Source organism: Punica granatum, chromosome 6, assembly GCF_007655135.1.
Source record: "Punica granatum isolate Tunisia-2019 chromosome 6, ASM765513v2, whole genome shotgun sequence".
NCBI classification, from domain to species: Eukaryota; Viridiplantae; Streptophyta; class Magnoliopsida; order Myrtales; family Lythraceae; genus Punica; species Punica granatum.
Window position 1 is genome coordinate 25,539,134 of NC_045132.1, and position 20,693 is coordinate 25,559,826.

The 20,693-nt window shown below is 42.4% G+C and overlaps 5 protein-coding genes across 6 annotated transcripts; 1 reads left to right on the forward strand and 4 right to left on the reverse strand.

Annotated features, from left to right (window-relative positions):
• Positions 1-292: 292 nt before the first annotated feature.
• On the reverse strand, positions 293-4,053 carry LOC116211928 (dr1-associated corepressor-like). The gene is made up of 6 exons (XM_031546466.1): positions 3,744-4,053; positions 2,149-2,221; positions 1,914-2,007; positions 1,610-1,732; positions 1,456-1,513; positions 293-1,049 (listed from the first exon to the last, which is right to left on the reverse strand). Exons 1-6 carry the CDS (start codon positions 3,774-3,776, stop codon positions 588-590), a joined length of 843 nt encoding a protein of 280 aa, XP_031402326.1. The 5' UTR covers positions 3,777-4,053; the 3' UTR covers positions 293-587.
• Positions 4,054-5,280: 1,227 nt separating this feature from the next.
• Positions 5,281-8,487, forward strand: LOC116211926. The gene is made up of 2 exons (XM_031546464.1): positions 5,281-5,481; positions 6,428-8,487. Exon 2 carries the CDS (start codon positions 6,436-6,438, stop codon positions 8,386-8,388), a length of 1,953 nt encoding a protein of 650 aa, XP_031402324.1. The 5' UTR covers positions 5,281-5,481; positions 6,428-6,435; the 3' UTR covers positions 8,389-8,487.
• A 98-nt stretch (positions 8,488-8,585) lies between these two features.
• LOC116211927 (4-diphosphocytidyl-2-C-methyl-D-erythritol kinase, chloroplastic) lies at positions 8,586-12,247 on the reverse strand. Its single transcript, XM_031546465.1, has 11 exons — positions 11,849-12,247; positions 11,661-11,756; positions 11,500-11,568; positions 11,312-11,416; positions 11,173-11,229; positions 10,874-11,074; positions 10,651-10,743; positions 10,457-10,556; positions 10,115-10,214; positions 9,271-9,356; positions 8,586-8,968 (listed from the first exon to the last, which is right to left on the reverse strand). The coding sequence occupies exons 1-11, from the start codon at positions 12,038-12,040 to the stop codon at positions 8,868-8,870; spliced, it is 1,200 nt and encodes a 399-aa protein (XP_031402325.1). The 5' UTR covers positions 12,041-12,247; the 3' UTR covers positions 8,586-8,867.
• Positions 12,248-12,661: 414 nt separating this feature from the next.
• Positions 12,662-13,985, reverse strand: LOC116211929 (histone-lysine N-methyltransferase, H3 lysine-9 specific SUVH5-like). Of its 2 annotated transcripts, none has more exons than XM_031546467.1 (2): positions 13,862-13,985; positions 12,662-13,518 (listed from the first exon to the last, which is right to left on the reverse strand). In XM_031546467.1, the coding sequence occupies exon 2, from the start codon at positions 13,511-13,513 to the stop codon at positions 12,950-12,952; it is 564 nt and encodes a 187-aa protein (XP_031402327.1). In that variant the 5' UTR covers positions 13,514-13,518; positions 13,862-13,985; the 3' UTR covers positions 12,662-12,949. The 2 variants fall into 2 exon arrangements, with proteins under 2 accessions (XP_031402327.1, XP_031402328.1); XM_031546468.1 differs by having other exon boundaries at positions 13,619-13,985.
• Positions 13,986-17,652: 3,667 nt separating this feature from the next.
• On the reverse strand, positions 17,653-19,851 carry LOC116210067 (histone-lysine N-methyltransferase, H3 lysine-9 specific SUVH5-like). Its single transcript, XM_031543873.1, has 2 exons — positions 19,533-19,851; positions 17,653-18,917 (listed from the first exon to the last, which is right to left on the reverse strand). Exon 2 carries the CDS (start codon positions 18,892-18,894, stop codon positions 17,935-17,937), a length of 960 nt encoding a protein of 319 aa, XP_031399733.1. The 5' UTR covers positions 18,895-18,917; positions 19,533-19,851; the 3' UTR covers positions 17,653-17,934.
• Positions 19,852-20,693: the final 842 nt, after the last annotated feature.

Sequence of the window (20,693 nt, forward strand, 5' to 3'; positions counted from 1 at the left end):
AAAAGAGCCAGGGGCAGCAGAACATAAACATGGTAAGGTCATTGGAAGAAGAATATAAGGAAGATCAAGAAGGAACCTGCACCATGGAACGAGATAGTAACATGAGATGGGCAGAGCTCCTAGTTATTCCGCCTCGGTTGAAAATGGCATCATGAGAGCCTCAGATCCATGAGAAGGGAAAGAAGACGACCTTTGGGCATAATATACCCAAAGACTCTGGGGTTAGGCTCCCCTGAATACGAATTTGACATTCACCGACTATGATAACAAGCACAGAAATAGACGAAGACAATAATAATTCAAAGGAGGGAATAGCCCCGCCAGTCACAGAAACCACCATTGATTAAAAAGATAAAGCCTTCTGTACATCTGTAGTCTACTTCATACGAATACACCAATAATCTAAAGCCACCTACAAGATCAAAGAAGGTTAACCTCCACATTGCCTACTTTGTCAGGTCTGATCTAGCTGAACTTTCTTACGCCCTAAGCTATCATATTCACCTGTATCAACCTGTGCTAGTGAAATCTAACATCAGAACTATGAGGGACTAATCAATCACTAACACTGCCATAACTAACCCACCCTAACCTTCCTCATCATAATCTTCATCCTCTTCCACAGTCCCGTTCAAGCCTGTGAGTTGCATGGGATCAATTGCCATCTTTTCCACCTCAGAGAGGGACCAACCCTGGAACTCCTCATGCTTCACTTCATGATTGGACTCTGCTCCCAAACTAGCTGGAGCTGGAGCTGGAGCTGGAGCTGCTGCGTCTTTCAAGTCCCCGTTCTCATCCAAATCCACATTAAGATCAAAGTTCCGAACGGGAGCCTGAGCATTTTCATTCGACTCATTGCCAACTGTCTCACTATCCTTTCTCTCCAAATCACAACTTTTAACATCAGGCTTTGAACCATCCAGGCCATCCTCCAATTTATCATCATGCACAGCCATATCCCTCTCTGCGGCTCGAGTGCCTCGTCCACGACCCCTACCTCTGCCCCTGCCTCGTCCTCTTCCGCTACTCGTTGAGTGTCCAGCCTCAATCTGCATTTAGATGCAAAAAGAAGAATGATTTAATCTTAGACAGTCAAGGAGGAATTCCCTGAAAATTTATAATTTCTGATAACTATGGAACAGCTTTGGACTCGTCACCTTCAGCGTGATAGCTTTGGTTTTGAATTTACAATGCAGATCAGTACTGTGGTTGTTTTAGTAATAACTTCATGGCCAATAAAGACTAATGAGTTCGGTGACTAGAAAACTAAACAACTTGTTTGCCAAGAATGAGCTGCATTTATTTTCTATGTTCAAAGCCCATGCCAGGAAAAGTGAAATAAATATAATAAATATTCGACGTGAGCTGATTGGGGAATTACTCACATAATATGTCACACGGTGCACCATGTAATGACTTACTAATAAAAAAGGGTAAGAATTAGTATTAGCTTACCATGCGGCCCTTTTTTAGCTCACCATCACTGTCATTTTCTTCATCTCCAACGACTCTCCTAATCCACATAATAAAACGGCCAGTTAATATTTCCTTACTTTTCTCAAAGATATACAAAGGAACTTAGAATTCTACTTCTACGCCACACACAAACCTTCTTTTGAGGACAGAAGCTGAACGATCCTCACTAACAGTCTCAGAACCACCCAGATCTGGAACCTTGCTAACAGTCTCCCTCAAGAAATCAAATACATTGAATGTTTGCACGCATTGCTTCCTATTGAGAAAAACGAAAGGATTCAGGCAAATGGTAGAAAATAGAACAATTTAAGTTGAGCTAAATGACAAAAGGCGCGATGGAGAGGAAAGAGATAAGCTACTTTCCATTCATGAAACATTTTGATCGATGAATGAAATGGAAAGGAATACATCGAACATGAGGGGAAAGAGATGCTTACAGATGTGATGAGTTTAGGGTCTTTGCACCCCTCTTCAGAGTAATTTCGTATGTACGGTCACAGAGATCTTGCAGAAACAGCTCCAAGGCCTTAGCTGCAGGTTTCAATGAGAATAGTATGAAGAAACCCACAAGGAAGATAGTATAGTTCTGGGAGGAACTATCCTAAAGATTCTTAGCTGATTAACTAAAGAAACAACAGAAATACTTTAGATAGAGTAGAACAGATTACTTACAGACAAGTAGAGGCACTGCCATTGCAATCTTCCCAACATCCTCATCAGCTTGCATAATCTTCTTGATTCGAGCCTGTCAAATTAACACTCATGATCAGTTGCTGAACAAATATATAAGATATTAATACGAATGTGAAAGTAACATGAAGGACGGTAAAAAATTAAGGAGAAACGACAAGCAATCTTTATAATGAGCCACCTACGAGAGCTCGCATACAACAAGCATATATATAAGCTGAAAGCAGCAGAATGTATCACTCCAATTATCAAGACCAATTTGTTAAAATGGCAAGCTCGTACAATGCCACCAAAGAAGTTCCCCAAAAAGTTAATGGAGGAGATAACTAGTACAATTTTCTAAGCGCTAATGAAACAAATAAACTATCGATGCATCTTATCTTATTTCTAAATAGCTTGCCATTTTGAATAAAACATTTTAAGGTTGTTACTTTTTTCTCTTTTGTTTTTCATTTTATCCCACACGTAATAATTGACAAGGACTGCTGGTGGCAGCTGCTATTTCCAACTCTGATGGACTAGCAAGTTCATCCATCTTAGTGGCATTTCGATTTAAACATCACTTTCCTTCCTTTTTTAAATATGGCTTCAAAATTAGCATCTCTATGATTTCCTTTCTCCCTATCGTACCTTCCCGTGTAAGGCAAATTATACAAAAAAGGATCTTTTCAACCCTAGAAGATGATCAGACCAAGTTAAGTATGCATTATCTTACAGAATCACATGCAAAGAATTTTTCCATGAGCAGAAAGATGGACAAAACTGAAAGCCAAAAAAGATGACAAATTTTTTTTTTTGCACGTGCAGCTTTGAGCGCATCAAAAGGCAATACGCAGCCCAAAGATTAGCACGAACCAGATGCCAGGACCCTTCCGTGAAGTAGCACCTTCATATTATTACTATTACGCGAGACAAAAGTTTATGGTAATAAGTTTATGTATGGACCCCGTTGATGGTTTGTTCTCACTAAACATTGGCGGGAAATTCTCTTATTGACCAAAACTCCCATGATACGTGCCGAAAAAAAAAGACGTTATGCATTCAATAAGCAGGCATCCACTGCGTCTCTTGGGACGCTTCCGTTGACCGAACCATACAACGTGCCCCATGCACAAGAGTTAATTCACAAGCTAAACGGCCAACTGACATCAACAGCAGACATTACATGGGTTCAAGGAAACAAGATAGAGTCTGTCTCCAATCTCCATCTCTTATTACTTCTAATTCAAGGCCCTATAAGCACCTCCATGCAAATTAGCAGAGACTAACTACAAATCCAAAAAGGCAAACTGAAGTCCTAAAGCTCGTGACTGGCGTCCCCTCCAAGAATCATATATTTAATTCTTTTCAAGACAAAAACGCCCCTCCACCAAGAACAGACGCCGCAAACCAAACCTTCACATAAGCCCCAACCCTAACCTCAAAGAACCGCAAGCGGCCAAGCATAACAAAATGTCCAACCTTGAAAAATCACAAGTCAGACTAAACCAAGCCACTGAAAAACCGAAACTTTGCCAGAAACGACGCAATTACCACTCAACGAAGTGCGAATAGGACGAGCTGCGAAGGTTACTTACAGCAGGGAAGCGAGTATCGAGCTTCTTCCTCATGTTGTCAAGCGGCTTAGCGGAGCACGACAGGAGCCCAAAACCCTAGAAGGACACGGAAACGGCGCCAAGATTCGGACTTTCTTTGTCCTAGCAGGCTCTGCTGCTGCGGGCACCCATACAGACTAATAAATAGAGCTTCAGCGAATTCGCCTGAATTGGCAACGGAGGGAAGACGAAGAACAACAACAAAGGCTGCTCCTTTTTCATTTGCTCCTATTTTTTTTTCTTTTTTTCTTTTTTTCTTTTTTGCCGTTTCGTTTCGATTCGTCCCCGGGAAACCGCCCTCCGATTTTATTTTATTTTCATTTTTTATATTTATTTACCTATTTTTTATTATTTGTTATTTAAGTTAAAAAAATAAATAAATAGTGGATAAGATCCGGTGCATCCCCGACACTGTAGTCTCCCTTTTGGTGGGGCCCGCTATGGGGCTGCCACGTCACGGCATTCAATATTTAATATTCATTTTTTTATTTGGGATTGCTTCAACTATTAATTATTAATTTATTTGAAGTTAAATTAAACATATAATTAGACTTGGTCCTTAGATGGCATGAGGAGCGAGTGGTGAGCCTATTTACAAAAATAATATGTTTTGATGTTTGGAAATCTTTGTTTTTATGGCAATGTTATTAATTATATCAACTAGGTAGACTAAAAAAGGCTTTCTCTACATTACAATTATACAACTCAGTCAAAAAAAAATTACAATTATACATTTTTTAAAGGAGGACAACCCTTATAATTTGGGAAGAAATTAATGGACTCTAGGTAAATGATTTTGAATATATTGCATTTTATGGGACTTGTGATATGAAGCTCCATTTATTAAGATATATAATTTACGTCTCCATCGGTCAAATTTATCAACAGCGTAAATCAATGACTAGGTTATGTTTTCAGAATTGGAGACGGATAAATCATAGAGCCAACCTCTTTTAGTAATCGATACAACAAAGCCTAACCCTAACGATCCAAACAATCCATTACCACATTTTGAGCTCAAAGGGGTCAAGTGGCTAAAGCCGACCACCATTACACACAACGGGAGTTCACAAAAAGCTGTAATTCTCCGGTTGAGGTCGAGCTTGACTGTACTTGACTGTACAACACAATATCTCCAATTCATTTGAGCATATTAATTGCTCGATGCCATAAAAGTGGTACGTAATTACATATTCGTAACAGGGCGTCACACCGACATGCAATCTCACGCATGTCGATTTTTGCAAAGAGGCCTCTATGAAATGCGGTCCATCGATGCCATAGATTGCCGTGCCGGATCGTGTTCGATATCGAACCGGTGCAACGGGAAACAAAATTATTTCCAACATATAAATATTTCTAGCGAAAAAGCATATAAACGGCGAAGGAAATAACAGACTGATGGTTACTGGAACGAGAAAACTGTGACAAGAAATGGGCAGGAGGACCGTCGCCGTTTAGTTTTCCGTTAATTTCCGTCTCTCTCTCTCTCTCATTCTGGTTCTCAATCAAAAGCAAAGAAACAAATCCTGACCTCTTTCTCTCTCATCTTCTCTCTCTCTGTCAAACAAAAACCCTAAACATACAAAATTCAGTTTGAGCCTCGAAATCTCTATCCCGTCCTTTCTCCCTCCTCCGCCCACCGATCCCGCCACCGATTCTGCGAATCTCAATCGCCGGCGCTTCCTCCGTCGTTAACGCCCCGTCTCTCTTCCCGAAGGTCAGCGTCTTTCTCTATCTCTCATTCTACCTCTCCCTCTCCCTTTCTCTCTCCGTCCTCTGGTCGATGCGGCAAATGTCAATCGGCCAAAGGAATTGATTTGGCAGCTCCTTGACGATTGGAGCTGCGAGCCGGTGTGTCTCGGAAATTTGTTTCTTTCGGTGCCGTCGGAATTAATTAGATCGGTCTAGGAGCTCATTTGCTCTCGCAATCATTAGCATTTCTTCTCAAATGGAGGTCTCGATGCAATAATTTAGCAATCAATTGGTATACAACCAATGCGGTTCTTCTGGTTTTCGTGAGAATTGGAACGAAATTGTTCGCGACACGGATTTGGATGCACCAATTTCTTGTTTTATTGGTTGGGGCCTCGAACAGGAGGAATCATTGTAATCTGCTGCTATTTTGGCACGGAATTAACTGTGCAGGCCTGAAAAATTATTCTTGTTCTGGCCTTTTCGATTCTAGGGGCTGTCATTGGGTCTATGTTGTATAGCCGGTAGTAGCTGAACGGCATCGAAGGTTTCTTCTGGCTAGTGTTAGTTTGAAATTTGGGGCATTTATTGATTGAAATTCTGGGTGGGATCGTGGAGATTAATTTCCATCGTATCAAACATAGGGTGGATGTCTCATAATTGGGAAATGAGTTCAAACCGACTTCCGTATTGATTATCGACAGTTGTAAGAGGGTAACAGTAAGTTTCATCTTGTCATTTCATGGACTCGCTGAACATGATTTGCTGCAGTTTGTTCGAATTATTTATTTTATTTTCTTATGCTGTTCCATACTTGAGTATATGTTCTACAGTGTCGAAAAATAAAAATAAAAAATCCTTGAGTTAATGTTTTTGGGTTGGACTCCAATTTGTCGTTATCAGCATTTAGCTATCAGTGATTGTTTGTACTGCTGTATCTAAAAGGTTCTCATCATTTGTTACATCTGCAGGGAATTATATGAAAATGTCTCCAGCATCAAAGTCTAAGTCGAAGGACAAAAAATCTGCCAAGGAACCCCCGAAATCTGCATCCAAGCCTTCAGGACCGTCAAATTCCAGTGCATACAATCCACTATTGGGTACATTCCACACTCTTGAAACTGTGCAGAATTTGTCCGCTTTGCCTCTTCAAGCCAATGGCCGCTTCCGCAACATAGATGAGACAGATGATCATTTGGGGGGTTCCATTGGTGCTGAATATGACTCCATCTCCAATAATGGTAGCTGGTCGGGTGAGTCAGAAGATCACAAGGAGAAATCATCTAATCCCCCTGCCCGCCATGAGATGATTCCACCAGGCGCTGACAATGATAAGCGAGAAAAAATTCGCCAGAAGAATGAGAAAAAACATCAGCGCCAGAAAGAGAGACGAGCCCAGGAATTGCACGAGCGATGCAGTGGCTATCTCATGTCAAGGAAGCTCGAAGCTCTAGCTCAACAGCTTGTGGAGATGGGATTCTCTCATGAACGGGCCACCATGGCTCTTATATTGAATGAAGGCAGAGTGGAAGAGTCGGTTTCATGGCTGTTTGAAGGAGTTGAAAATGCTGATCAGCAAATGGATCAGAAACTCAGTGGGGCCAACCTAAAGATCGATATATCAGAGGAGCTTGCTCAGATTGCAGATATGGAAATAAGGTACAAGTGCTCAAAACAGGAGGTGGAGAGAGCCGTTGTCTCTACAGAAGGGGGCCTTGAGAAAGCAGCAGAAATTTTACAAAAGCAGAAGCAGGATGCCGCTCATGGTCCTCCAAAGCTTCAAGAAACCGGAGATCCACCGACCATCGGCAACGGCGAACTTTCTATGAGCCATAACTTGGCAAGGCTGCAGTCTAAAGCTATACCTACTCCATCAAACCAACAAAGAAGGGATGAAAGAGACTTCAATTACACAAAGCTGGGAGCAACAGCAGCCGTTGGTGGGCCTTCGGAATCCGGCCTAAAGACAGCGCAGCCCGTTAAGAGAATTCTACCGAAGTTGGAGTGGGCCAAACCCCAACAAGCTACCATGCCAGCTGAAAAGAGGTGGCCTGTGCCAGGTTCTAGCCCTTCTGTATCATATTCTTTAGCGTCATCACCTGTACAGGCATCGCTTCCTCAAGCTAAACTGGATACCCGTTATGTGGCCTCTGGTGGTGAAATGAAGAACTTCCAGCCTGGGTCGGTTCGGGAGCCTGTAATTATGATGCAGAGACCACAATCTACCAATTCGAAGCAGGTTTCCTCGACCCATATTGGGTCTCCTCCTGGAACTGGGAGCAATTGGTACCCCACCGGTAGCCTCGAAATGATGAAGTCAAACGGTGTGTTGCCTCAGTTTCCTACTAATGCGAATAGAAACCTCGCACAAAGTAGTCTAGGCGGTTCCAGTCAGGTATACAACCAACTTCATTACCAGCAGCAGTATAGCTTGGGAAATGGATTTGGTGACTTTGCTGGAGGGAACCGTGGAAATGGTTCGTGGAGTAGAAGCGGTGCGACTCCCACACTTGCAGCTGTGTCTTCTCTTGGGCTTTTCTCCGGGTTGGGCTCAAGTGCGTCCTCTGGCACAGGCTCTCCAGTGGACTGGACCAATGGTGGCTCGATGATCCAGTTAGACTACACCAACATAGACTGGACATTGGACCAAGGCCTGTGTCCATCAAGGCCCGGAAATCTGTGGCTAGGATTAGCAAATTTCATGAGGAACAATGCAAACAATGGGTATGACTTTGGTGCTCCTGGGGCGGATTCGAAGCCTATGATGAGGTCTGCTTTGAACGGAAACGGGGTCTCCGTTCCCTTCTCGGGTTTGCAGGATCCTGGCGCCGAAACATCTGCAATGGGTTCTCGGGAGTGGACATCTCCTTTCGAGGGAAAAGATCTGTTTAGTTTGCCTAGACGCTTTGTTTCTTCTCCTCCTCCGCTGTAGAGTGAGTTGAGAGATGAATGAATAATAAGAAAGTAAAAGAAAAATGACTGGAGGAAAAAAAAAGAAAAAGTGCTGCTTGAATTTGGTGCCCCCTTTGTTTTACTATAATGCTTTGCAGATTTCATATAATTTCTTTGGCCTTTAACCTTCAAAGAGCATCTGGCGACTCTGCATATCTGAAATGTTTGGATGCTCTATGCGTAAAACTAAAACTGACATGGAGAGGTAGAAACGATGTCTGAAATTTCGCTACAATTACTGTAATTTGATAAGTTTATTAAAACTCGATAATTCTTCAGGTATGCTGATCGGACATGTTTCAAGCACATTCGTCGCAGTAAAGTTCCTTTGGTCATTATCGAGCATCCCCTCATCCTTTCTTTTCTTACACCTCTGGAATCAGTGTCCCACAAGCCTCTGACATAGGGAGGTCTGCTGCTTTAGATAAGTTTTGTACATTTCAATCGAAATGCCGCCCATCATTGAACATCCTCAGAAGAATCAGAGTGTGAAACACAAGTGTTCGACGAGGCAGGTTCTCGGTACCATTGATTAGATTCCCGGGTCATGAAGTTTGCTTCTGCATAGTGAAAGTGTAAAATCAGCTTCAGAAGAACAGGAAGAATGTTAATGATAAATCAGGGTCATCAGCCTACAGAAAAGAAATGAAATAGCTGCTACCGCTTCTATTTCAATTATTGTATGCGTACTCTCCGACTATGCATCCTAAGGAGACAGATAATATATCATGATCTATCATGATCAAAGTAGTATACTTCATGATCATTCCTATTGACTTTAATGGAAAAACATAGCTGAGCGTGTGCTATACTGAAATGATCGAGAAATATTGGACATCAGAAAAACTCGGTCAAGTTTTACCTGACAAAAATACATCATGGTATTCATCATCATCATAGACAAATTGAGGAGGGTCTGGATAGCCGATCCCAACAATTGTGCTTCCACTACATCATCGAGAATTCAAGTCAGACACCTTAATATACATAATCGGATTTGGCGATGCCAAATGACATCGTCTGATAGATGTTTTAGAATTGTGAACATATAAATTTGACTTATTTATGGACCACTCAGCTTCTCTCCAGCAGCTAAGTGAGTTAAACTAATGCATGACAAGACCTCAGAGACATTGGGTCCCTACCCTTGTGGCAAGCGCATATGTGATACTAAGGTTCACAACGTCACGTAACCCCATTGAATTCCATCGTTAAAAAAAAATATGCTCTTCCAAGTCCAAGAATCATAAACATTCAGCACTACGAGCTTGGAATTTTCTTGTCACCAGTAGTTCCTTACTGGAATTAGCAGAATAACGACTTTTTGAGAGACAACATGTGTTGTAGAAACTATAGGCTTGTGTAGTCCAATATCTTGCATAGCGGTGATGTACAGGCTTCACTAAGCTATTCAGGCTATTTGTCAAGTTGTGTCAAGATAAGCTTGGTAGTAGTTGAACTATGAAACATATAGGCGAACCATCGACAAGATCAGGACAATTTCTGAAACTGGTGCTTATCTCTATTCCACGGTCCAAAAAGAAATGGATTTAAGACCATCTCAAAACCATTTCAGAGCACCACCTGGATCTCGATTAAAAAAATGGTGCTATTACTCGTAATTTCACACTAGAAATGCGCTTTAGTTTTAGTCTTACTTTTTGCCAGAAAAGTACCAAATTTAGCCTGGACTTGAAATGTCATACCTTCCTGACATGAAAACGGCATCATACTGACCACGTCCTGCAGCCATTACACGTTGCTTTAACTTTTTTAGAGATGGTAGAACCTCAAACGCTGGAGGCTCTGCAGAGACAACATGTGATTATTGAGATCCCACAACAAAATTATATTGATTTTCAGTAAGAATATGAATTACATTTTCAGCAATGAAATGCCTCCTTTACCACATGACCACTAAAAAAGCCAGACATCAAAGAAGACACCTGTATGTGGTATTGCTTAGCAGGGTGAACGATTGTCAACTGAAAAACTTGGGAGGACTAAGAAATATTAAGACAGGACACCACGACGAGAATGTACTTTACCTAGATCATTGATGCACACATCTTGCGATATTCCGCTGCTTGAAAGCTTATCCAACAAAGCTATAGGATCAACCTTACTGGTTTGATCCAACCGAAGCCGCTGAAAATGTGAACTTCTCTCATGGGAATGGACCATTATAGATAGAAATAGAAAATAGAAGATAATGTTATTGAATGATCTATGATCAACTTACCTTGTAAACTTCAGCAGTAGAACATGCCTGTGGAGGCTTTATTAGAACCATTGGAAGGTCCAAAGGTATCGGAGGAGGAATATCTTGAACAACCTGGCCAGATTGATGAAATGATCGGTAGTTTATCAAAAGAAAGAAGTGCAAAACACTATCTTCCAACAGTAAATTTTCCTGAAAAATGAAAAGGTTGAAGAGGTTACAAACAAGAAGTAAAGCAACATACCTCACCTCGCCCAGTACAATAAGCAGCTCCATGGGAGAAAAAGAAGGGAATATCTGAACCGATTTCGCTAGACCACTCTTGAAGCTCCTTTTCAGTAGCAAGACCCCCGTTAAATTGATTTGCAGCCCATAGGGCAGTGGCAGCATTACTACTTCCACCTCCAAGTCCTGCCCCAGAGGGCACCTTTTTATCGAGATGGATCTGCCCAAAATAACAGTTCAAATGAGTGGAAATTGTTTTGAGAAACAACTTTCACACTGTAACAGCTCACTAAGACAGACTTGTGAAAGATGTTTTACCCAAAAGAATTGGTCGGAACCCGTCTTCTTCCGGTAAAGGTTAAGCGCTTTGATAATCTGCCAGAGGAAGACCGAAGAGACTACTCATGAACTCACATAAGCTTGAAAAGAGGGAGGAGAACAACAGACTGAACCTCACCAAGTTCATATCACCAAGAGGGACACCGGACACATTAGTTGAGAGTCGATCCTTCGTTTTGGACGGGGACAGAGAGAACTTGATTATGTCTCCTAGACTTATCACCTAGCACAGCAAGTAGGTCGATGAAACTAAAACGAGTGAACCCAAAGATTAACTTAACCATGACCGAGTGCCGGTACACTTACATGGAAGAGGGATGCAAGGTCATGGTACCCATCTGCTCTCTTCCCGGTTATCCTCAAGAAAACATTCACCTACTCCAATTAAAGGCCCAAAACTTCAGCAACCAGAGCTCACCGAAATCGATGCGTATTTAGAGCAGAAGATGGATGTGACAAAGAATTACCTTGCAAGGCGAGAAAAGGGTGAGCCTTGAAAGAGGAGCATTCTCGTCTACTTCATCAGCCAACTTGTTCAACCTCTCGTCAGGATCATACACCACCTACTCAATTCAACACACCACCATAACCGGCCAAACAGTTCAAGCCCACGAGACATTATCGATAGAGAAATGGAACAACTGAAATGACTGACCTCTACTTGTCTGCCGATTCTTGAGTCAGACACCATAGCCCTGATTAAGGGGCTCCCCCGGGAATGAAAATTCCGGTGAACGGAGCACGACCCGTGGTTCCTCAATTGTCTGAGACTCCATTTTCTAGATGAATTAGATGAGGGGAAGGAGGCGGCGCAGTTCAAGTGGGCAGAAGCCATTGCTGTCGCCATGTTTCAGCAGCAGCAGCCTCTTCAGTCACCGAAAATGCATAAAGCACTGAGAGGAAGCTGAAGCCCAGATGGAACTTCTGGGATTGCAGTGAGCTTCGAGCGACTGATTTCAAGTTCAGGTCCGATTGGAAGGAGGAAGAAGAAGAAGAAGGGAATCGATTCAATCTGCTGGAGCTATGAGTGCTCTGAGCCTCTTGACTTCCTGTTCTGTTCCTGTCGTCGCCTGAAAGTCCTCCCCGCAGGAATCTCCTTCCATGGGCCCCATTTGGGCCTATCTGTTGGGCTTCAGGTGGGCCCGAGAAGCCCAACATGATCTGATTGATAATCCAATGCTACGAAATCTATTCCGGCTCAACCAATGATGCCTCGACTACAAGAGACCCAGTGCAAAACGAAGAGAACTTTTGACTCTGATAAAAATGGCTCTTATTTCGGATCGGGTGCCTATGTTTTCTTTTCATGGTTGCGGAATTCACTTCCAGTCGATGTGTCCCGACTTATCTCACATCTGGTTGATGTGTCCTGGCCTATCTGACTAACGTGCATATCGGGTGAATAAAACTCAAACGGGTATCATAAGCAGTATTGCACGGATTTTATGGATGTTTCGAAAAGCTTCTAACGTCGCATTGCGAAAGGTTTCTAATACATAAAACCGAATAACAGTTGATTCATCGACAAGAGCTCAAACTTAGGCAAGCCTCTAGCTGCCATTCCGACATGTGACGAGTTGATCGGGAATCAAAACCTTACCCACAACTTTCCATAGTTGGGATCATCGACGGAAGTAACAAAAGTCTATCTAGTAAAAGAGATTGAGCAAGCAAAGAAAGGCACAGACGTGTGGATTATGAGCAATTCGACTACGACCACTGTACTCGTTCATCCCCTGAAACGAGCTATCGTGGGCTAACCCGGGTTCCGCTTCAGCTTGAACTCGAATATCAACCGACCGTGGTCCCCTCGTTCCTGATGGCATCTCTGAGCCACGTACAAGCCATCATACACAGAGACCTCAAGAGTGGCGGTGATTAGTTCTGTGTTAGTGACTGAAGCTGTCATCAACCGGATCACCCGGATAGCATTTTGAGCCCTTATGTTGTTCTTCATTGCTAGATTCCCACGTCCAAGTTTCCGGTCCTCTTGGAACTTCTTGCGATTCGAGATCCCTCCTTCGCCCACATAAGTTAATTCGTCTGCGTTGTTCATGTTGTCAGTATTACTTGAGGCAACGATGCTTGTAACAAGAATCTCTCCGTTCAGGTTCTTGTTGTCTATTCCGGCCTGAAAACGTCGATGTAGACCGACGACAGCCAGCTCGAACCGATAATAGAACCTGTCCCCGACCTCCACCCCAGGGACTACACCCATGAGTGCGGTTCTAGGGTGATTCTCCTCTCCTTCTTGAAGATCTTCCAGGCTTTTAAATCGACCCTCCTGATCCATTGACTCCATCAAGTCAATTTCGCACATAAATCCTACGGAATGAACATAGATAAAATGATTAAAATTAGTCTGCATCGCAAGGGACTCAGTCTCAGCAAATAAAAGACTACTTAGTGAAACAGAGGAAGCAACCTCATAGCAAAGCAGATCAATCTCAGATAATGAAGAGCAAATCACAACTACCCGAGAACATCGAAACAATTCTATCTATGGCAGCACAAAATGAACGGAAGAGAACTCCAGCAATATCGAATGTCTGAAAGAGAGAAACTGCAAAACACAGGAGACGATATGACCCTTTTAGATCTTGTTGAAGGGGCCTATGTTATCTTATCAAAAAAAGGAAAGGGCCGATGTCACAGCTCTAGATAGTACTTGTTGTCGGGCTGCGAGAGGAGGTGATCCACGGTCAGGTTGTCCATCGAGACGAGGTTGTCGACAATGGTGAGCATGATCTGCAGCTTGTTGATCCCGCAGTCGACTGTACTCAAATTTGCTGTCACAGAATGGGACGAGAACGTCAATTAGGATTATATATAATGAAGGGTCACGGAGAGTATAAGGGAGAAAAGCAAGAGTGATTGATTGGCATAGAAATGTCATTGACATACAAGCTCCCCGTAAGAGACCATTATTTGATAGATGACGAACATATTATTATGAACCGCTTGGCTTTTTTCTCGAGCGGCCACGAGTGTTACAACAATGCATGCCGAGGTCTCCGAGATATTGGATTGTCCCTTCCCATCAGCAAGCTTCACAGGTTGTCCACAATAACTTCCCTAGATCATCGATGCACATATTTTCCGATAATCCATGGCTCAACGGGTTATCCAACTGAATTTTCTCGGATGATTGGACCATTATAGAAAGAGAAAATAGAAGATAATGTCAGTGAATGATTTACAGTCAAATTACCTTGTAAACTTCAGCAGTGGAACATGCCTGATGAGCTTCTATTAAAACCATTGGAAGCGTCCGAAGGTATCGGAAGGAGGAATGCCTCGAACAACCAGGCCCAACGGTTGGGCTTGATGGGCCTCAAAGTGGGCTCATAAAGCCCAACATGATCTTCTGATTAGTAATCCAATACTGCCTATCCCAGTCCACCTACGCTGCTTTGATCCTTGGTATATGTTTAATATTTAATAATCCCAGAATAAATTTTCAGATTCTGCCACTCATATCATATAATTTTTATTATATTATTATTTTTGGATGAATAAAAAATCTTTTGGGTGAATTTTATTGTATTATTTACACTATAAGTATAACCCAAATACTCAAAGTGTTGTTTAAAAAAAAAAAAGTCTACCCGATCTGTTGAAACTAGAGGAATATTTACAAAATTTTTTAATCTTCTTATTATACTCTTAACAAAAATTCCACGATGAAGTCCATAACTTTAATAGAATGAGAAAGGATTACGTATTTTCATGTAATTCTATGTGATTTTATCTGACAATTAGAAATTAAAAATTGTTTTGTTTTGCAAATTGGCTTGCCCGACATTCTTTGAGTTATTCTATAAGCATTCGTGTCCTTAATGTTCCACTTAAATGCTCTTGGTCACTTCTTGTTAGGTGACATTCTTGGAGTTGCTACCCCTCGTCTTTGTATTGTTTGATTTTTGTTTGTATTCGACCAAAAAAAAATTTGTTTTGTTGCTGAAGGTGTAGTTAAATGATAAATAACCGTGTCACTTGCTTATATCGTTGATTCTTTTGCCATTTTGCCGTTTATTTCACAACATAATTTACGTGAAAATTTTGATCATAATATACAGTGCATTCATATACCAAAAAGGAGGCTCGAAATTGTTTATTGTATATTACATATTACTAGAATCGAATTTTGAAGTGCTACGTCCTTACTTAAGTATGAGGTAAGAATCAACAAACTGATAGACAAGGCTAATAGTTTTCTTATATGAGTTTCGCATGTAGATGTGTTCTCACAAATTCAAAAACTCATTAACGGTGTTCCTCTAGTTTTGAAAGATTGCGCGGAGTTATGCTGTTTTAGTACCTCTGGAACAACTGAGTTATAGTGTAGAAGTCGATTGTTGCCCGAGATCAAGTAAGTCGACGTCAGATTAGGGATGAGCATTAACAAGTAGTTTCAGAACATTGTAAAATCTTATCAAACAAATGTTTGTAAATGAAGTTATTTGGTAAACCGAACTACTAAATAGAGGGAATGTTTTGACTTTTTACTAAATATATGTCCGTGTGATATTTTAGGCAGGAAAGTCAATAGAAGGAGAAATGGAAATCTCAACCAGAAAAATGTAAAACCGCGTCAAAGCAAACCATCCCGTTCATTCTTATGGGAATGGAAATGAAAACAAGAGATACTTTTTTCTCGAAATATGGACAAATGGAAGTTTAACCGAGTTTAATTTTGGAATGCCTCTTAATTCCAGTCATGTCAGTTTAGACATGACTGTTTAAAATATGTAAACAGGTCATTACACCTATATCGATAGGATTGCCACGAAGAAGTAAGGAATCTTCTCAATCAATGCCGGAAAACAAAAGGTCGGAAAAGCTAAAGTAATTCACCATAGCACATTCTAATGCTCAATCTTTCTCAACGGGACCGGTGAACGTGTACATCGAGATTTATTAGTAACAACTGACTTGAATATTGACAAATTTACCACCCAAATGTTAAACATGGAAGAAGGATCCAGCCCAGCCCAGCCCAGCCCGACCCAGCCCTACCGACATTCAACAGCTTTCTCAGATCAGCCAAGAGAATTTCCGATTCTGTTAAAAATGGCTCTTATCTCATTGCCGATCAGATGTGTATGTTTTCATTTTCAGTGCTGCCGGAATTCTCATCCGGCCAATGCATCCCGACCTATCTCACGAACATTTGAAATGGGTAAGTAAAACGCAAAAGAATATTACTATTACGTGCATCCAAGTATTGCACGGATGTCGTCGATATTTCAACAAGCCCCCGACATGACCTTGCAAAAATGTCTTTTTCGGGAGCCAGAGGAAATGCATCTCAAGTACACCAATTAGTAGGTATGAGAGGATTAATGTCGGATCCTCAAGAACAAATGATTGATTTACCTATTCAAAGCAATTTACGCGAAGGACTGTCGTTAACAGAATATATCATTTCTTGCTACGGAGCCCGCAAAGGAGTTGTGGATACTGCTGTCCGAACATCATTCACTTAATCTTGTTAGGGATAGGTGCTTTTCTTCTAGTATTCAAGGCTCTTTATTTTGGAGGCGTACAAAGAACTTCAAGACATTATAGCTATCCTTGGGTTGGACGAATTATCCGAAGAGGATCGCTTAATTGTAGCAAGAGCACGAAAAATTGAGCGTTTCTTATCACAACCCTTTTTCGTCGCAGAAGTATTTACCGGTTCCCCGGGGAAATACGTTGGTCTAGCAGAAACCATTAGAGGGTTTAAATTGATCCTTTCCGGAGAATTAGATGGTCTTCCTGAACAAGCCTTTTATTTGGTAGGTAACATCGAGGAAGCTACTGCAAATTGTTGGGTATCCCTCCAATTTGGAGGAAGTTGGGCTCAAATTGTATTGGGCTTTTATCGGGCTTTAATAGGCCCAAGAACCCATTTTTGTTAGGGTTTATTCTTCAGCAAATCAGCTGAGGTATAAAAGCAGCAGCAGACTGCAGTAGCAGCTGAGGGTAGACAGCAGCGGCAGAGGAGCTGCAAGCAGCAAAACAGCACAAAGAACAAAGGAAGAGCAGAGCCGAATTCTGCTCAACAGGGGCAGCGCGCAGCTGGAGATCAAACCTCGATCGGGACGTCAAACGAACTCCGATTGGGACGAAATTTTGACAGCAGCTTCACAACACGTGGGGCTAACTTCTGAACGGTCAGAATTTCTATTCGAGCTCTGTAGGTGCTGTTTCAGCTGATTTTGTGAACCACCCGGTGTGGGTGACGAATTTAGTATTTGGGTGATCCAAGAGAGTGTTTCTCTTGAGTTTGGTGATCCAAGGGTTTACCCTTGATGAAAGACATTGTATAACCTTCATAGTGGATTGTTGATTCGGAGTTGGTCCCGTGATTTTTCCCCACATTGGGGTTTTCCACGTAAAATTCTTGGTGTTGTTTTACTTTACTGCTTGTTGGTTGATTTGATTAGTTCCTATCTCGATTACACCAGTAGGGGAGGAAGATTAATTGCTGCGTTATTGTTTGGTTGAGTACATTCCTAACCCCAACATACATGATAATTGAGTCATTGGCCAAAACTTAATCAAACCTAGGCAAGCCTTGAGTTTCCATTTTCGACAAGTGACGAGTAAGCAGACGCTTTACTGTCTGCGGTAGTAACAAAAGCCTTAAGCCGGGCCATCTATGGTAAGTACGAAAAGTCTACCGTGCTAAAACAAAGAAAAGGATAGACATATGGATTAAGACTAATTGCCTACGATATCTATAATCAAACTTCATCCCCTGTAACGAGCAATCGGGGGCTGACCTGGGATCCTCTTTAGCTTGAACTTGAAGATCAACCGGCCATGGTCACCTTGTGACTCACGGTAGCTCTGAGCCACGTACAGGCCATCGTACACGTAGACCTCATGAGTGGACGTGATTAGTTCTCTGTCCGAGACTGAAGCCGTCACCTTCCTCATCACCCTGATTGGATTCTGAGCCCTTATGCTGTTCTTCATAGCCCGGTTTCCACGGACTAGTTTCTGGTCTTCATGAAACTTGTCATGAGTTGAGATCCCTCCCTCACCCACGTACGTCAACTCGTCAGCATTGTTCATATCATCTGCATTGCTCGAGGCAATGATGCTCGTGACCAGTTTGTCTCCATCTTCCTTCGTGTAGTCTATCCCGGCCTCAAAATGGCGATGCAGACCGACCAGTTTCAGCTCAACTCGGTAGTAGAATTTGTCCCCTATCTCCACTCCAGGGACCCCTCCCATGAGGGGCTCCGCCTTATGGCCATCTTTCCTCTTCTTCACCACTCCAGGGACCAGTCCGTTCCCATGGGCGTACCCCTCTTTCTCCTTGAATTTGTTCCATGCTTTCAAGTCAATCCTCGTGATCTTTTCCTTTTGCCCCAATGATGCTCGTTTTTCTAGAGCAAGCTCTTTGCAGATCGCACGAAACTTCTGTAGAGTCTCCAATACCCTTTCACGGTCACCAGAAATTCGACTGCTGCTTGAAGCAACGAGGCCGGGATTGTAGGTTACAACTGCAGTAACTTCTTTGGCAGGATTTTCCAACCTCTTTTCCGGCAATCTCTTCACAACCTCAGCCGTGCTGAGAAACTTCCTCTTCGGGACTTCTTCCCTCTTACATTCAGAAGCACGGGTCCCGCAACCCGGTGGGAAATCTCGCACTACCATCGAGAACTTCCTGGCGAGATTCGCTCTGTGACCCGTGAACTCCATCAAGCTGACTTCCCGCAGAAATACTTCAAGAAACAGAGCAACCGCGTAGGAGAGAAAGAAAACATCAATATCAGAAGCGAGCAAACTGCAACAACACAGGATTCTCTGTTCTATCGTTTTCACCAAAACATTTCTATTGCAGCACAAATTGAATAAAGGATAACTCCTTGCGAAACAATAATTGACAATACAGAGCAGAATCCTTCATTCACCGGCTTAATCACCAGGATTAGACCATTACTTACGATATCATCCGATATTCTGAGCTACTGTTCTTTGATACACTCCGTTAACTGCCTTACAGGTACTCCACTCGGCTCCTTCTAGTGCAATCATAACTTGTACTCTCACAGTTTTTATCTCCAAAAGCAAGCAAGCAAGCACCATACAGAACGACCAAAGCTGTGATCAAGCAAACTTAAAACCCTAACATTTGAATCATAACCTCTACACAGCTTTCACCAAAAATCAGAAATCGGAGCGTCACGACACGTCCGTTTCATCATCATCCTAGAGCAGAACATGTACAGGAACCGAAGGAAAGCCTCTAAGGCATGATCTCGGAGATGGAAAAACGGAGCCTAATCCAAGCGTCAAAGTCTTAACCGAGTTACAAAAAAAGAGTCATCGGCACACACCTGAGCTTCGGTGGTGGCTTTACTGAGGAGCCGAAACAAAATGAGCTCGAGCACAGCCCTACGCCTCCAGCGATGGAACTCGGAGCTTCTTCAGTCAACGCTTCGACGACAAGGAGAACAGTCGGTGCCGGCGAACATACAGACCGTACCGAACTCGGCGAGAAAGCAAGCGGAGGAGGAGGAATGTGAAACGGGAGGGTACGGCTTCGTCGTCGTCTAGGCGACGGAGGAGGAGAGAGAGAGGGGAAGAAGGAGGAAGAAACCGGAGAGAGCTTCAGAGAGGGAGAGGGGGGGGGGGGGAAGCTGAAGAGAAGACCGAAAATGGCATCTGCATTCCATTTTCAAGCTGTGAGTGAGCAGACTGAAATAGCAGACAAGCAGAAATAGCAAACAGTAATTGCAGAGAGGGAAGAGAAGAAAGAGAAGGGGGGGGGGGGGGGGGGGGGGGGGAATGCGCGCGTGGGTCTCACTCTCTCGAGCACGTCCGCAACGGATGCTGACGTGTCCCGAACCTCGCTTTGCCAATTTTTGCACTGGGATATAGTAGGCCCGCAAGTGTCCGGGCCACCGAGTCCACGTCCGAGTAAAAGATTAATCTCATTAGATAGGCTCAAAATATTCCAAGTTCATACCGAGAAATATTAATAAATGAGATAACTTTTTAAACCTAACCATCGAAATGGAAGGAATATTTGACACTTTAGTGCATATGTTATGTGTACATGCTTGAGGCAAGATGGTCGCATTAACGTAAAATAGAAATCTTGACCCAGAAAGGTTAAAAATCGTCAAAGTGAACTATGCTTCGAGCATACATTACTAAAGAATATCGCCAGATTGCTTAAAATGTATAAACAGTGAATAATACCTAGATTGATAAGTTTATTACGAAAAGGGAAAAAAAGTATAACTTAACGAAAAAAAGGAAGGATGAAAATAAATGTCAATATAAGGCAGGGGTGGAGTCGGAATTTTCATAATGTCCCTCGATATAAATAGCACATAAATATTTTTTTCAGGGGGTAAAATACTAATTTTATATAGTTTTGGATCAAAATTTTAAAAAAAATCCTAAGTTCAAGAGGGGCAATTGCTCACCCCAAATTAATTGGCTCCGCCCCTGATGTAAGGTATAGGGTCAAATAGAAAAAATATATAAAA